The 11,572-nt window shown below is 29.2% G+C and overlaps 3 protein-coding genes across 3 annotated transcripts; 2 read left to right on the plus strand and 1 right to left on the minus strand.

Annotated features, from left to right (window-relative positions):
* Nucleotides 1-17: 17 nt before the first annotated feature.
* LOC124923614 (RING-H2 finger protein ATL63-like) lies at nt 18-1,900 on the plus strand. The gene is made up of 2 exons (XM_047463579.1): nt 18-337; nt 1,135-1,900. The coding sequence occupies exon 2, from the start codon at nt 1,137-1,139 to the stop codon at nt 1,875-1,877; it is 741 nt and encodes a 246-aa protein (XP_047319535.1). The 5' UTR covers nt 18-337; nt 1,135-1,136; the 3' UTR covers nt 1,878-1,900.
* A 2,407-nt stretch (nt 1,901-4,307) lies between these two features.
* Nucleotides 4,308-6,075, plus strand: LOC124927531 (cytochrome b5-like). The gene is made up of 4 exons (XM_047467963.1): nt 4,308-4,400; nt 4,506-4,596; nt 5,493-5,559; nt 5,646-6,075. The coding sequence occupies exons 1-4, from the start codon at nt 4,330-4,332 to the stop codon at nt 5,891-5,893; spliced, it is 477 nt and encodes a 158-aa protein (XP_047323919.1). The 5' UTR covers nt 4,308-4,329; the 3' UTR covers nt 5,894-6,075.
* Nucleotides 6,076-6,228: 153 nt separating this feature from the next.
* LOC124927530 (SAGA-associated factor 11) lies at nt 6,229-7,637 on the minus strand. The gene is made up of 3 exons (XM_047467962.1): nt 7,350-7,637; nt 6,962-7,058; nt 6,229-6,889 (listed from the first exon to the last, which is right to left on the minus strand). Exons 2-3 carry the CDS (start codon nt 7,004-7,006, stop codon nt 6,335-6,337), a joined length of 600 nt encoding a protein of 199 aa, XP_047323918.1. The 5' UTR covers nt 7,007-7,058; nt 7,350-7,637; the 3' UTR covers nt 6,229-6,334.
* Nucleotides 7,638-11,572: the final 3,935 nt, after the last annotated feature.

Consider the following 11,572-nt stretch of genomic DNA (forward strand, 5'->3'; position numbering starts at 1 on the left):
TATCCTGTTGGGGATTTTGAACAATGAACTGGTTGGTCATTGTGTGTGTCAATAGTCATTTTATTTGTATTTCTTTCCTTTTCTGTCATTGATGACAAGTCTTTTTTATTTTGTTCCCCGTTTGACTGACTGCTCAAGTGATGGGAACTTTCCCTTTGAATTAGGTCACAGTCTGTCACAGGTCACTGGCCGGGCCTACTGTCACCCCAAAACAAAAAAGGTGGGGTGTGGGGGGTGCTTGCTTATCTTTGCCTAAATCATGCAGGAAAATCTGGAATCAACCAACCTGCATTGCTTTTGTCTTTGCATCAGAATATTATTGTGATCTGATTCCAAGGTATGACAATCCCCTTTCTCAAACTTGACCCTTTATATTCAGTTACTTTAAAGCTGGAAGTTTTGCATAATGTACTGTTTTTCAAGTGAATGGTAAAATATGACCTTGATTTTTTTTTATTAATAGTAAGGATTGATTTCAGATTATTAGGAAATCAATACATCTATGCATACATATAATTGGTTAATTGTTCTTTTATCTTTCAGTAGTAAGTGACAATATGATAGTAAGCCTACTTGAAACTGCTAATTTGTAGTCCATTTAAAATTGTTAAAACTAAAATTCATAAGTGTTCTATTTATTTACTTAGAAAGCTATCACAACACCCAAAGTCACACTTCAAAATGTGAATCAAACTTGACAACTTTGGCTTCTTAAACTCTTTTTTCACTTGAGCTACCTTAGTAGTTTGATTTGGTATAAATTTCTTTTAGAATTCTATGTTAACTAGATTGTTTTTGATTTATGATTTCAGATAATCATTGTAATTTTCTTAACCAAGATTTATGGTATTAGAGGCTGACGTGTCCCCATCAATGAGACCATTCCCCCTCCCTTGGATAAAGGGATTCTCTTTTCCACCTAAGCCCCACCTCTCCCCATTTTTATTATAATACAATTCATGTGTGTGTGTGGATATTATTTAGGTGAACCACAGACAGAAGAAACTTAATGCACAGATGAACCCACAAACTAAACTAATCCCTTATGGAATAGTTACAGAATTCTCTCACGGAAAGCTAAATATCACTAAAAAGTAAAATCCTTTCTATTTCCTTATATACTTTCTTGAGCAGGAATGTTAGGCTCACCCAGTCCGGTTAGCCAATTCTTCAAGAACATGTTCTCCTACGATGGCAACATGATGCTAGCAATGGCGGTAACTTCGTTGATCCTTGTTGTTGCTTTTGTCTTCCTCCTACATGTTTATGCCAAGTGGTTATTAGTTCAGGCCCGCCATAGGAGTAGTGCAGGGTCTCCTATTAATAATTATCTTGGTCCTCGTCCTCCTTATCCTCCTCCCAGTATATCTCACCATAGGTACAACAGTACTAGTTACGAGAGTAGTCGGGGTAGTGATATGATGATGACTAAATTAGGGCTGGACCCGTCAGTTATTGCTTTGATACCCTTATTTGTTTACGAGTCATCATCGAGGAATGTCGGGCTTGAATGTGTGATCTGTATGGGGCAGTTTGAAGAGAAGGAAGTTGGCAGGGAATTACCCAAGTGCGGCCACTCTTTCCATGTTGAGTGTATCGACATGTGGTTGATGTCTCACACCAACTGTCCTTTGTGTCGATCAGCTGTACTTGGGTTTATTCAATCTGAAGAAGAAGAAGAATGTAAGGATACTGTAATGTGTGTTATTAATAACCCTTTTGTGTATGAAGAATTCTCTCATGGAGATTGCCCGGAATTGAATAATTCTAGTTCGAGCAACAACCATAATGAGAAGGACGATGGTGGGTCGGTTTTGGAAATTGTAATCAAGGTTCCTCCTTGTTTTGTAGTTGAGAACAACGATAATGACGATTAATTTATTCGAAGCCATCAGCAAAAAGTTTCAAAGAAGAGTGGATGGCATGACAATTGGGTTTTGGTCAACTTTTGCTCAACCGGTTTACCAAACTTTCAGTACAATAAACTAAAAATACTTGTTTGATTCCTCAAAAGCATCTACCATTATTTAGAAGTGCAATTTAGTTTGAATTAAAACTTTTGAAAGGACCAAACAATTATGTTAGTTTGGTGCACTCGCACCATCTTCCTGATCCGGTTTAGGTTCAGTAACTATTACATGGTTTATGAGGAACAAGATTAATAATGAAGTCAATAAAAACATTTTTAGCTTCCTAAAATATGTTGGTGTCACATCTAGACATGAAAGATGCAATTTTGAAGGGGATCCTATTCTAAATTTTCTTTTTTGCTAGGACATAGCTAAAAAGTATTCAATTTTTCTAAAGATGCTATTGGGCAGTAGAGTTTAATTCTTATGCAACTTTTATTTTTTCTAACTTTTTTTAAGAAAATTATATATATATATATATTTTAATGCTACAATCCATACAAATGATTTAAGCTAGTTACCTAGATATTTTCTTTTTACATTTTCTGGTTTTGGTTTTAGTCGAATGACTTCAAATTTGAGGTGAAATATATTTTTGTGCTAACATTTAGTGGAGCCAGGAATCAATTTAAATAAAAAAAAAAATCAATTTTATCTCTCCCTGTAAAAGGGTATGGAATGATTCATCAGAGTACCCTGCCTCTCCATTTAGTCCATGTAAATTTATAAAGAATCATTAATAATGAAATATTTGAAGTGCATCTTCTTGAGAATAAGATTGGACTGCTAACTAATAAAATTTGTTAGTGTATAAATATATATATTTTTATGTTGATAAAATCAAAATTCACGATAAATTTACAAATTTTAACAAATATCACAAATATTTTTTTAGAACTTTTGTGAATATTTTTTGAATAAAAATTATTTGATAAAAAATATATTTTTAAAGAGAAATTATTAAAATATTTAATAAAAGTAAATTAAAGATTTTGAACTAAACTCACATTTTTCATCATTAAAAATACAACATTTCGAATTAGGATTGTTGAAAAAAAAAAAATAGTTAAAGTGAAAGTGATATTATCCACAGTTCTACACTATCTAATATCAAGACTCTATATTAAATGTTATAATTGGGTAAATGTCCAAGTCAAAAGTTTTTTTTCTCATAAAATTAATGTTATAAATACAAATTAAACTAAGCTTCTCAATCACATAAATAAAATCTCATTTAATATTTGTTCGATAAATTGGGGTTATTTTGATCGAGGTATAATAAAATTATTAATTGAAATATATAAGTTTAAATTTTAAATATTAAATACTTAATCTAATAACCTAATTTTTTTTTATCAAGAAAAACATTTTTCAAAACAATAAAAAATCCAACAACAAACATATATAGATTTTTTTTTAAAATAAAATAAAAAGATGGAGAGTATATGAAGGGAGAAGATCTCGAGGCTGCTCCATCCACTCTGTATCACTTTCTCGTTTAATTTTTATGCAACTTTTTGTTTTTTCTAACCTTTTTTAAGAATATATATATAAATATTTATATATTTTAATGCTACAATTCATAAAGATGATTTAAGTTACTTACCTAAATATATTTGTGGGACACGCAAGATTTTTGATAATATATAGATTATCTCTAGTACTATTTTCGCCTAACCACGCTTAACGAGGAGTTTCATCGGTAATGAAATATTTGAAGTGTATTTTCTTGAGAATAATATTGGATTACTTATTAATAAAAGAAAATGGTCTTTTTTTTTTTAATTTATTAGTATATTTTTTTAAGTTGATAAAATCAAAATTTTATTGATGAAAATAACACAATAAATTTACAAATTTTAACAAATGACTAATTTTGTTTTAGGTTTTGGGATTTGTATGAATAATTTTTTTTAAAGCATCTGATAAAAAATATATTTTTAAAAATAAATTATTAAAATATTTAATAAAAATAAATTAAAAATATTTTGTACTAAACTCATCCTTAAAAATACAATACTCCTGATTGAGATTGATGAATAAAAAGAAGTTAAAATGAAAGTGATATTATCTGCACTATCCAATATCAAATTTCTATTAAATGTTAATTTGGTAAATGTCAAGTGAAAAGTTTTTATTTTATTTTTCTTTTTCTAATAAAATTAAGTTATAAACATAAATTAAACTAAGCTTGTGAACCACATAAAATAAAATTTCATCTAAGTTGATAAATTGGGTTATTTTGATCTAGGTATAACAAATTATTAATTAAAATATATAATTTTAAATATAAAATAATTAATCTAATAACCTAATTTTTTTTATCAAGAAAATTATTTTTTTTTTAAAAAGAGAAAAAAAAATCCTACAACAAAATATAGATTTTTTTGAAAAAAGAAAAGAAAAAGATGGAGAGTATATGAAGGGAGAAGATCTCGAGGCAATCGTCAAAAGAGGCTGTATCACATTCTCGGATCCATCTCTCTTCCGGTAAGAACCCGTTTCTAGATTCTTCTTCCCCGATCCAAAATACTCAATTCCAAGTTTTTCTGTTCTTGTTGATTTTGATCTTCTTTGCTGCTTGCTGCTGCACAGGAAAATGAGTTCGAATTTGAAAGTGCACTCCTTTGAAGAGGTTAGCAAGCACAATCATCAAAAGGATTGCTGGCTTATCATCTCCGGAAAGGTTTATTTATTTATTACTCTTCCTGTTACTCTTATTTTGTATAATTTTGATCGATGATTGCATGATGCTAAAAGAGTTTGAATAATAATTTGAGATTGGGACAAGGATTTTGAATTCTGTTTACTGGGTCTGGAGCAAACCCAATTTCAACAAAACTTCATTTTTATCAATAGTTAAGATCCATGGCAATCGATGGTATATTCTATTGTTGAATGACAGATTTCTAGTAAGAAATTGAGAGAACAATATTTATTCTCATCTCCCTATTAGCTTAGCTTATTGGTTGGTAGATAGAATACTGAGGAGGGTTCAGACCTATTCAGATTCATTAAAGGCCTGCAGCATTCAGGTGTTTGTGGTTGAGATAGATAGTGTTGAATGGTTTGAAATGAATGGGGTATTAATGAATTTTGTCAGCAGTTTAAGGCTCTTAACTTCTGAAAACCGAACACTCCCAGCAGGATCGGGCTAGGATTTTGAACACGATCTTGATTTTTTGTCTTGTTTTCTTTGGGTGAAGTTGACATAGTTCCCCAATTGTTCTAATTTGTGATGTTAAATCAATCAGACTACTATATACACTGTCTTTATGAAAATTGCTTAAACCTTAGTGTCATGTTAGACTAGGTTCATATACACCCCGTTATTCAAATGTGATCCTATCTAAATAGATCCATACCTAATGTTTACACTTGGATCCGGATAGATGTGCAATCGTCAAGAGAATTTGTGTTGGGTTAAGTTAAATTTTAAAACTTTTTCTCATTTGGATTCACATTCACATGAGATACCTCCTAGAAGAAAAATAAAAGTTTTTACAAATGGCTATGTTGCTTTGTTTCATCATCATCATCATCATCTATATATTAGTTATGATCCAACCTCCCTCTTTTTAGGTGTTTGATGTGACCCAGTTCTTGGACGATCATCCGGGAGGCGACGAAGTCTTGATAACTGCAACGGGTGAGTTTTTATTTAAAAACAACTGCCTGATCTATAATGCCAAATGTTAACCTAATCTGAATTCTTTTTAATAAAAAAAATTGCAGGGAAAGATGCAACAGATGATTTTGAGGATGTTGGGCATAGCGATTCCGCGAGAGAGATGTTGGATAAGTATCTGATCGGCGAGATTGACGTAAACACCCTTCCATTGAAAGATCAGTACATACCACCACCAAAAGGAGTACAGAATGATTCATCATCCAGTGTGTTTATTAAGCTACTGCAATTTGTTGTGCCTCTCTTGATATTGGGTTTAGCATTCTATTTGAAGCAGTATGGCAAAAAAGAGTAAAGTAAAAACTCTTCTGAAGAAAGCAGACAGATACTCTATTTCTTTGCTTTTTACCATTTTTAAGATTGGATTGAACCTGAATTGTCATCATCATTTATTTTGATTTAGGGTTTGTTTTCCTAAAGATTTTCATTGTAAAACTGCATCCAGTTCTATAATCTTATATTATCCTTGATTTTATACTAATTGAAATGTTGTCATTGATTGATTTCATACAAAGTCTAATCTATTGCATGAATAATACAGCAAATACAGTATAGAATGAGAACAAAAGAGATAGTCTTTATGTTGACTGCTCCAACTCAAGATTCTTCCAATTGTGTTTTTCAATCACAAAGGAAACAGGGTGTCAAATATAGAAGATCAAAATTCACAAAAGCATACAATTTCTGCAAAAAAAGAGAAAGAGTATTTGAATGGAATCGATCATTTTTCTTTTTATTAGTCTTCCGAGTTGGGGCCATTCGAGTGACCTTTCGATTGATCTTCACCACCAACACCATTTGTCCCATTTGGTAATCTATTAGTCGAGCTCGAAGTAGTAGTAGTAGTAGTAGAATAAGGCGAATAAGTAGAAGACACAACATGGCTACTACCTCTTGAATACCGATTCTGTGCTGCTATTCCACTGCTACTACCACTACTTCTAGTCGTTGCCTTTAACCGAGCTTTTCTTCCTTTTCCCATACATTTCTCCAAATGAGGGGCAAACCTTCCTGCCATTATAGATCGTCCGCAGTTCATACACTCGAAGATCTCGTTCGCCACAGGAGGATGTGTTTGCCCGAAAATGTCCACCACATATTTGCTACTTGTTGTGTCAGCACTGTTACTAGTAGGATCAGCTGCCTTTACCCTAGCTTGGGATGATAGTTTCAGTTCTTCTTCTTCATCTTCATAGTTTCGATCCAGCCCTAGTCTTGCTACACGGTGACACTCCGATGCAACATCCACTATGATCGAATTGAGTAGATCATCGAAACAGTGCACAAGGATCTGTAACATAATAGGTTTTTTTTTATCAGCTCATGATTTTCATTTTGTAAAATAAACTCCAATTCTTACTACCTGTGAATGAGCTGACACAATATCCTCATTTGGTGGCACTGACATGATGATTGCAGATAGTAAGATTCTTCTGCTAGCTATAATATATGTGATGATCCTGCAGAAATGTAGCAATAATGATGAAGCTAATTTGATATAGAACAACAAATAAAATGAGATATTTCTGCTAACGAGCAAGATCAAGCCTTTAAAGGAGTTGGAATCATGTATGGCTGATTCTTCATATATATACGTTATTTGAATATCATAGCCAGTGGAATGAGGAGATTAAGAGACATGATTAATTTTGATAATCTTTTGCGCTTCCAATCAAACTTTGCAGGTTAAGGTTCTAGCTCAATAACCGGAACCTAATATGATAGATAGCTATAAAGAGAGAGAGAATCACCGTTTCTATCGCTGCTTGGAATGAAAGAGATAAGGAGCGACGTAATCTGGAGACAGGTAGGGCAACAAACGATCAGAAGGATGCGAGAACAAACGATGAAGATCGAAATCCAGAAGCGAGATTGATCGATCGTATCTACTAAGAAGGAGGAAAGCCTTTCGTAGAGATAATCTTGAACCGCCAAAAGGAGTCGTCGCCGGTTCCCTGCCGAGGAGATATGATTATATCGCCGCCGATCGGACAAACACACATAGCTTCGAGATCTCACGCTCAAGTAGGAGAGAGAGAGAGTGGGTATATTGCTCCCTGTAATTTTCTAACATTTTCAATTGGGTCCATAAACTTATTTGATTTTAGTTCCACTCCTCAATCTCATTGAAATATAGCCCAGTTTTGAGAAAGAAAACTTTTTTTATGACTTTTTATTTTTATTTTTTTTCTTAACATTTAGTTCTCACTACTTTTTTTTTTATTATTATTTTTATTATATATAAATTTATCAATGACACACCTATGCCACTCAACTCTCTATACCAAATTAATATTTTTATATAATAGAAATTTTAAATAATATTATTTCTTAATTTTAATTCGTTAATGTATTTAAAGTCATAAATATATTATTTATAAACTTTTAAAGTAGTATATATACAATATATATAAAATTTTGAAATTTGTACAATATTTGAGAATTAATAAAGATTTCAATTTTTTACAGAATTTTCTTGTTACATCCCAATAATTAATTAAGTGTTCCTGAATTTTAAATTGATTCCAAATTTAAAATTAAGATAATCTTTTATATATACAATTAACTGATCAAACATTTTTTTGTGTTTAGAATTTTTTATAATTTATAATATAATGTTTAAGGGTAAATTACAATCTGTTTTATTATAATAAATAGATGAATTTTTGGTTGTAGATTTTTACATTTTAAATTTTAACAAAATATTTTTATAAATACATGTTGATGAATCTGTGATATTTTTATTTTATTTTTAATAATTTCTTAAGTTTTTTTTTTTATAATAATAGAGAATTATGTTTCTTTTTAATATAAGTCTGAATAATTTATTTTAGATGGTTAGTCATATAAATTTTTTTTTTTTATCTGACGATCGAGAAAAGGCTTAAAATTAATGTTTTTACCAGTAACGTCGAATAAAAAGAACGTAATGTACCTTTTCTGGGGTCCATTAGGTTAAGTCTTTAGTGTAGTACGTGTTTGAGTTGAGTGAGATTTTTATTTTAAATTATAAATATAAATTAACAATTTTAAGTGAAATAATAATTTAAGTGTTTATTATTTAAAATATGTTGATCATAATTTAAAATATTTTATTCATTTCATTTTGTTTATTATTTTTCTCTTAAATTAAAAAGAAGACTTTTTTATATTTATCATTTTTTGAAGTTATATTTTCTTTTAAAAACAAATGTTTATATAAGTTTTTTACAAAATTTCTTTATAGATAATAAAAATATCTGTATCATTTTTAAAGTTTTAAAACTTTTGAACTAAATGAAAATTTCTTTATTTGTATTTAAGTAAATATTTTGATAAGTTTTTTTTTTTTAAAATTAAAATGTTTAAAAAATGTAATTGGATTTTTTTTTTAAAATTTTATTTAATATAGATGAATCATTATTTTTTTTAAATCTTATTTAAAAATTTTAATGTTGTTTAAAATTTTCAATTATTTTTCTATTTTAATCATGTTTTAAAAAGTACTTTATTAATATGTATCTTTTGTTTTTTTAAATTTATTTGTTCTTTTAAAAAAATATTTGTGTAATTTTTTTATTTTTAATATTTTCTTATATATAAATTTATTCATACTATATTATTAAAAAAAATCATTTAAAATATTATAATAATTTGTTATTATTTATTTTATAGATTAATGAGTTATTTGAAACTATTAAATTATATTATTAAAATTTTATTTTATAAAAAAACATATTAGTTTGGTTCATTTGTTATTAAACGTTATATTTGAAATAATAAAATTTATTTTTGGCTTAGTTAAGAAGTATTGTTTCTCCTACTTTGGTGGTATACTCATGTAGTCGTTTTCTTTGTTTGAACTTTGAACCATAAATTTGATATTGAAATGACTTTGAGTTGAAAAATGAAACAAAAAAAAATTGACATGAGTTTTTTTAATAAAAAAAAATTATTGTAATTTCAAATTGTGTATAAAATATTGCAAGTATATTCCAATGGTGGAGATTAGGAAAGGAGTCTTTCTTTCATTTTCTCAGATAGTGAAGTTTGTTACTATTCATTCTATTATATGGTCGAAAGTTGTCAATTTTACATGGCACAAAAATCAAGGAACAAATGTTATCCTTTTTAAGAGAATAGTTTTCAAAAGAACAGTGTTAAGAATAAAAGTAGTTCCAATTATTGATGTTTTTTTTTTTTCTTTTTTTCTTTTTTCATCTGCATTCTGACTTCCTTTATCTAAATAAAAATAGTATTATTTGTGGGTCTCGTTTTTAATATAAAAAACTTTTGATGCATATTTTTTATTTATATTTTTAAATTCTATGTTACAAAATAAAGTTTCACAACTTTCTAACCACAATTAGATATTTTTAAAGTGATTAATCCATCAACATCTAAACTGAAAAAATAAAGTGAGAGATTAAATTTTGACATTTAAGTAGGATATTAAGTTTGATTAGAACAAAAGATGTGAAATATATATGTTATTTTATTTTTATTCATGAATTTATTTCTCATAATTGTATAGTGAAAAGCCTAACAAAATAAATAAATTCAAATTAAGAAAAACATAACTAAAAATTAATCAAAAGTGCAAGACACTATATTTAAAGCAATATTTGCCACATTTTTTTTTTATATATTTAAAGCAATAGATGATTGGTATGGTAACTGAGGTGATCCGAAAGGATTTTCTTGTTTGACTGGAGATCGGTGCGGATCCGATATCCGACTCGTATATATATATATAATTATAATTATATATATGTTTTATATTATATATGAATAAATATATTTGTATTATATTTTTGTGATAAAAATTTATATAACTTAAACCAATTAAATCATATTATTTCTTTAAGTAAATGTTCTTATTAATTATGTATATATTATTATATATTATCTGAATATTGGAAGTATATTAATAAATAAAAAATATCATTGTTTTCTCTACATCCCTTAATATTAATAAATAAAAAATATCATTATATACAGATCAAACTAGTTTTTAATTAAAAAAATGTATACAAATATTTGATCTCTCTTTTTTCTTTTAAATAGCCAAATCAATTTTTTCCGACAATTCAAGTATTAGAAAATAATTTAAATACTTGGTTTACTGAGGGGAATCTTTATCCCGTCTTAGCGGAAATGATATATAATAAAAATTCTTGTCGGGTGGAACCGGGATGGTAAAGGTTTTGGAGCAGATAGACCCAAACCCCTGAATGACCCAAATCCGTCTTAGGAGTGAATTATATATATATTGTCCATTTCAGGTCTCTTGATAATCTTTCAAGGTAATATATAATGTGTTTTAAATATCAGGACACAATATGAATAATCAAAACAGTCTAGATCCCAGTTTGATATTTTAGTCCATATTTTAAAATATTATAATCCTTTTAATCAATAAATACAAAAAAAGTCATTTATTAAACAATCAAGACTCAATCTTATTGAAAGAAGAGAAGAGAAGAGAGAGAGAGAGGAGTCTGAGAATTGACATGGCTAGAACTGTAGAACATGTGGCCAAGATTTTTCCGGCGGCCATGGCACCTTATCGGTTGGACCAAGTCAATATTGATCCGGGTCAGGGTCAGGGTGAGACCCGATTAGTGAGAGACAAACACTACGCTCTGCATGGACAAATCATGTTCTTCACAGTGGCAGTTATTTTCTCTCTTTGTCTTTTCTCTCTCTTCTCCGTCCCTTATATCCGCCGCCGGTTCCAAACTCGACCACCACAACACGCCGCCACGGAGGAGGAGGTGCCAACAGATTAGTGATTTTATTTCTATATATGATGTTTATGTTTATGATCTCTTATTATAATTCTTATTCATTAATTATATTATAATCTTCCTGTTTTTTCACACAATTGCAATTATTAAATGAAGAGGGACAAGGAGGGAATGACTTGTATCACTGGTGGGTTGGAAGATGGAAGATAAATAAATTATTTGATTTTTCAGCCAATCCCAATCCG

Source organism: Impatiens glandulifera, chromosome 2 (assembly GCF_907164915.1).
Source record: "Impatiens glandulifera chromosome 2, dImpGla2.1, whole genome shotgun sequence".
Classification (NCBI taxonomy): Eukaryota; Viridiplantae; Streptophyta; class Magnoliopsida; order Ericales; family Balsaminaceae; genus Impatiens; species Impatiens glandulifera.